Source organism: Barbatula barbatula (assembly GCF_947034865.1).
Source record: "Barbatula barbatula genome assembly, chromosome: 4".
Taxonomy (NCBI): domain Eukaryota; kingdom Metazoa; phylum Chordata; class Actinopteri; order Cypriniformes; family Nemacheilidae; genus Barbatula; species Barbatula barbatula.
This window is the reverse complement of record NC_136768.1, coordinates 8,440,285-8,446,284: the sequence shown is the minus strand read 5'-3', so window position 1 is coordinate 8,446,284 and position 6,000 is coordinate 8,440,285. Positions and strand designations below refer to the sequence as shown.

Below are 6,000 nucleotides of genomic sequence, written 5' to 3'. Positions count from 1 at the left end.
GGAGAATGTTCCTTATTATAAACGTGTTTATCAATTTTTTATTTTTATAAAGTAATATACAATAGGGTGCACAATTTGTCGTTTGTGTATTGCAAAATTACCATCCGTTATTATATACTTTTCACAGTATTAAACATAATTTAAAGAAATATATCAAATCAGACATGTTTTGTATGTTATTCTCAGTCAAAATCGAAGTAAATTTGTTTTATTTCAAAATTGTGCTGATTTTTTTATATTGCAATTCCCATACAATTATAATTCAACATCCTGTAATCTGTGGCCATTTCAATTCTAAGATATATAGAAGTGAATCATGTCTGGACATCCGGTTGCATTCAACTCTTACACATTACTGAGTCTCAATGGAGCATGAATTAATGCTCAACCAAACCAACAAAGTGAGAGCACAATGTGCCAACCGGGCTTATGGTAAGTATAAAAAGAGGATCCGTTCATTATAGCATAAACACACTCCAAAACAGGAAAACCAATAGGAAAAAGATTTCTACAGTATTTATGCCTGACAAAACAGTTACTCGCATATTTTGGAGTAACTAGATTCGAAGAGCAAAAGCAACAAACAAAAGCAATAAGGGTTTACGGTAACTCTGAAACAAAAGATTTGGGTCATTTTCCACACAGAAAAATGTATCAAGTCACTGTTTTGTGTTGTAGATGACCAGCTGAATTACACAATGTGCACTGATCAAGGACGCTCTGCCCTGATAGTAAATGTAAACAGAAAACAATTATTTTTTCGTTTCATAGCTCCTGACAAAAAGCATTAAATTAGGATACTTACAAACTAAATACAACCAAGACCACGTTTCAAACCAAACCCTAATTTTGGTCTAGTTTTGATCACAGACACTAAGAATGTGAAGAGAATTTGTTCAATAACCTGTAAGACTTTCTTTAATAATCAACAAAAGGACATACATTTTACAGCCATCCTTCCTTTTTCCATTCCGTTCTGCAAAGCTTTTACTTTTGGGTTCCACAATCTAGGTGACGGTAAGCAAATTACTTTATTAAATCCATCTATAGACTAAATGATTTCATTAAAAAAACTGTATTTGGCTGTAAATCAAATATACTTTATACCACCCCTTGACCTTTGACTTCCTTTAGGGGATATGTTAACAAGAAATGCCAAATTACTATTACAATAACTAATCCTGTTACAGTTTAATTTTGCCTGCATACATGGTCTGGTCTGAGTGGTTCTCTTCCTAAAACCAATACAAGAAAGAATGTGAAAGAAAATCCAACACACGTCATTTCCAGGAACTTGCCTTGGAAGCCTAAGGGAAATATATAACACACTCGATCGCACACGCGCATACACACACACACACACACACAGGCACGCATGCACACACACACACAAGTAAAAGTAGACATACATACACACAGGAAACATGCATGAGCATGCAAACACAGATTAGTACGTTCAAAGGAATGTATTCTAGGGTATTCAATGTGAATATGAGTATTCCAGAACAGACCAGTTTTTTGATGAGCATAATATGAAATTGCTTCATCAGTTATTGTCTTCCAGTCTAATAAAACATTATATGACATATTAACGAAAATTTGCATTACTGCAAAATATATTTATAAAATATATTTATATAAAATATAAACCAAATCAATTGTAGGGGTATGTAGAGGTCAGCAAGTTCAAAAAGTTTCATCATGAATTATAATTGCTGCAAAATATAATTCATATTATTTTGTTACGAAAAACTGACTACAAATTACATTTATGAAATTAGTTTTATCCAAATTAGCCACATCATACATGTCAATACAATAGTCGAAGGCCTAGTGGACAATGTTCTGACATATGGCATGCTTGCATTTCAGGGTGACTAAGTGCGAATCTCGTAATTTCCCAAACCCACCCCCTTCTCTCTCCCACTTCACTTGTACTGTCTAAATAATGGCAAAAAAGCCTGAAAAAATATCTTAAATGGAAATAAGTCAATATTGCATATCTGTTTTAAATAATATGATAATAATCTGTTTGACATCATAACATATGCTTATTATTTTATTAAACAAGTTATAAATCAAGTAGAACAGCACACATGAAGACTATTTCACATTCACAGCCATTTTATATATATTGTTTCAAGTTACCTTGCGTTTAAACATGAGTTTATAAATTGATAACTACTTTTACCTTAAACTGTGAGCCATGCTTTTAATGTATTCAATGCTAGACCAATCTTTTTACACTGCCTACATATTTCTTGCCAAACAACATTGTTTTGTGTGTCCTTTGAGAACACATTACATCCAGCATGGGTACATAAGATATTCTGTACAAATCTGCTTGACACCAAAGAATATTACATTTATATATGGGTGTGCTCTTACCTGGAGCCCCTGGATATTTTTTTGGACCAGAAGGTATGGAACGGGTCATCTACATGCTTGATCTCATGGTGGACAACATGAGAACCAGACTAGACCAGCGGAGGGTGATTCACCAGAGCAATGAGTCAATCATGAATACAAACTCCTATAAAAGGAAGATTCCTGCTTGAGTTTCTCAATGTGAACATCAACACACCAGAGGTAAGCACTCATACAAGAATACACAACAGTTTGGAGACAAAATTTGGATTTAACTAACATAAGATGTAACTCCAAAAGCTTATTTTTTCCAAACCTGACAATACAAATGGACTGATTTCATAACATTCAATACGACTTATTTCGCAGAAAGATGAACTTGTCGCTGATCTTTTGCTCAATCTTAATGGCAGCCCTGGTGGCCCTCACTGTGAGCCGACCCACAGCCACGCTGGACATGATCCGGATCATGGCCCGAACCACCATCAACAGAATCAAAAAAAATAAAGATGAGGTACATTTTCTTGATTTCTACAAAAGTGGCACTATCTAAGCAATGACATTACGGATGTATTTTCAACAATACATCACAGTTATGAGTCACTCTGACTGGTGTATTCAACGGCAGTATAATTGTCCTACTGATGTAAAGTAGAATAAAATATTGCTTTTTTGGGGTAAGATACAGTATTAAGTCCAAAGTACAGGTGAGAAAATTCACACTCATTTGTAATTTATTAGCAACATCCAAAGCACTATTTAAATACACTTTATAAAAAATGTATTGAATAAAATATGACATTTCATATTAACATCATTAAAGACTAATGTTTGAAAGTTTGTATAATGTAATTTAGAAACTGTATTAATCAGATGCAGAAAAGCTTACATTTAATAAGTTTCTCAGTTTACTTCTCAATGTAGCAGCAATTGGTAACTACTGTAACTGTGTAACTTTAACTGTCTCCACAGCACTTCCAGATGTCTCCAGAAATCGACTTTCCTGGTCCTGACATTGACACCCCCTTTGACGGTCTCACTTCTGTCATTGTTCACCTGAGATACCTGCAACTAAGGCTGCAAGTGCCCCCAGCCCAGCATCTGCGACAGTTTCAAGTGGACTTGGAAATTCTCCTTAGCACATTAGAGGGACTAGCCGTATCACACGGATGTCCCCTTCCCAACCACGAGACCCCGGTGCACAAAGCCGAAACCACTTTCCCATTCACCTCCAACTACCTGTACCTCATGGAGCTCCAAAGGTTCCTGGATAAACTCTGCCTGAACATGGAGGAACTAAAACGATGCAAAGATACAGATGTGGCCGAGGCATTTACGTTCTGAGACGCGTAAGCCATGTGTAACTACTTCTATGCATCACGCTGAAACTATGCACATAAGGATCAGTTCTCTAAAAAAATTGTTTACTTACCAGAATTGATTAGTTCTTTGTAATGATCTAATTTGCTAATATGTTATGAGTTCTCCTTAAATTGCGCTTAATCTTAAAATATTGTCTTCAAATAATACTGATGTATTTCATGGCACATGCTGTTTTATATCACGACAGAGACTATGGCACTGAGAAATTTTGCACATGTATGTAACTGTTAATTGAGTGTTTATTGGACATAAATATTGAAGAACTGCGTTTTGAAAACCAAACTTTGAAGATGTTTAAAGCATCCTTAACTAATAAATTCTTACGTTAGTACCATTGGTTTTACTTGATAAGAGGCAATGCACGGAAATAAGGCCAGTAGCAAAACAATTTTTTTAAATGTATCAGATATATTATGGTGTTTCTTCTTTGGGGGGTTAATAAAAAGGGGGGCGCGGTTCTTTTTGCCAGAATATGGGATAAATCAAATAGATTTGTTTTTTGCTCAAAGTGGCCCACTGTAAAACAATGTAAGCTTCCTTGAGTTTTTAAGGTAAACGAAATTTGCTTTATGAGTTTATTGAACTTAATTATACTGAACTGACTGAAAAAATCTAGTTGTGTTTTACATCTCGATTTTTTTAATTAGTTCCAATATAATTTAAGTTGAATTGACTTGTAAAGATAATTTGATTTAACTTTTTAACTTGAGTTTTTAATTAGTTTTTCACATGCTTAAGAATGAACTGTGATGTCTAAGAAACACTAATTCAATTGTTGTTGTTTTCAAGATTTTATTTATTTGCACATTTTTATTTGCAAAAACTGGCCCTTAAACGAACTCATTACCTGTTAATGAGCGGTCATTAGTTATGGTAATTTGTTGTAATGCTACTCACCTGTCAATTAAGCTTTGTCCTGTGGACCGAGTTTATAAATGGCAATTCGGCGCGGCAACGTTCAGATGAAAGGCTTGCAGGGCCTGAGGAGAATCGCAATGTGCGTTTGAAGCTGTAAGCGAAACTATTTCAAAATAAACTCAAATCACTTGTTGTCAGATGACGTTATAACGTTGACTTGGTAACATTTAAAATTGAACTACGTTCTTAAAGAATTCAATTTGTTTGTAAAAGTCGACACCGTTTCAAGACAACGTTAATCGCGCGCACGTTTTTGCGTGGCTGCAGCGTGCCTAACAAATCAACATAACGCATTTGTTTTATTGCTGCTTCCGTTTTTAAATATTTCATGATAAACTTAGTTTTTCTGAAAAGTGTATTTTTGATGCGGTTACAACTTTGCAGTGCCAGATTCATCGTGTCATTTTAAGGGCATTATACGTGGCCTTTGTTTCTTGCATACTTTTCTAAGTCCAAAAAGCACATAATCATTCAATAATTTGGGAGGAAATCCAATAAAAATTGTTTTGATATAATGGGCGTTTGTTTCTAAAAAGTTTAATATTTCCTTTCCTAAACAAAGCCTGCTTTATAATCCGGCAATTTTCAGGCATACCTAAGAATTATCAAGAAGACAAATTATGACCTAAATTGACCTTGTTCGGGTATGGAGTTCCGGTTCTAATTCCATATGTTTTTTTATTTAGGCAGATAATCAAGGGACTTGAAGGGTAAATTGTTTGTTTGTTTGTTAAATGCATTACAAAGCAATACTTGAACATATGAAATCAATGTCGATTTTACCCTAAAAGGCGAAGTATTTCCAAGAAGAGTATTTTCGTTGTGTAGCCTATGTATATGCTTCGTGCTTGTTCAACTGCTTGAGTTGTATCTCGGTAGTTACAACCACATTTGCAACAAATTTGTTAAGAAGACGAAAAGTTGCTTTCCATGGGTCGCGATCAATCTTTCCATTGCACGTTTAGTTCTGTACCACCTGAGGGCAGCAAAAGCTCGTTTGCTGCCAGTTTTCGAAAGCCGATTCCTTTAGAGCTGATGCAATGCGTCTCTACAGCAAGCTTGAAAAATTGCCTCGTTTCAAATCCATGTCAGATGAATACCACGATCTTTATTTTTCTCTGACCAAAAGTGCTGCCTTTGTTGTTTTTAAATGTTTTGTCATTGAAACAAATGCCAATGTCATTTGTATTGTGTAGTCTCTCTCTTTAAATTCCAAGGGAAAAGGATATTAAATATACCGCTGGAGATAAACATCTCACCCGGAACTAAATAAAGTTATGGTGGGCAAAATGGGTGGATATGTCGTCGCCTTGTGTCCAGTTGTCACCTCCC

At 35.1% G+C, this 6,000-nt stretch overlaps 1 protein-coding gene across 1 annotated transcript; it reads left to right on the top strand.

The window, feature by feature from the left end:
- Positions 1–2,740: 2,740 nt before the first annotated feature.
- lepb (leptin b) lies at positions 2,741–3,711 on the top strand (the record flags this gene model as incomplete). Its single annotated transcript, XM_079454393.1, has 2 exons — positions 2,741–2,881; positions 3,340–3,711. 2 exons carry the CDS (start codon positions 2,741–2,743, stop codon positions 3,709–3,711), a joined length of 513 nt encoding a protein of 170 aa, XP_079310519.1.
- Between the last annotated feature and the right edge of the window lie 2,289 nt (positions 3,712–6,000).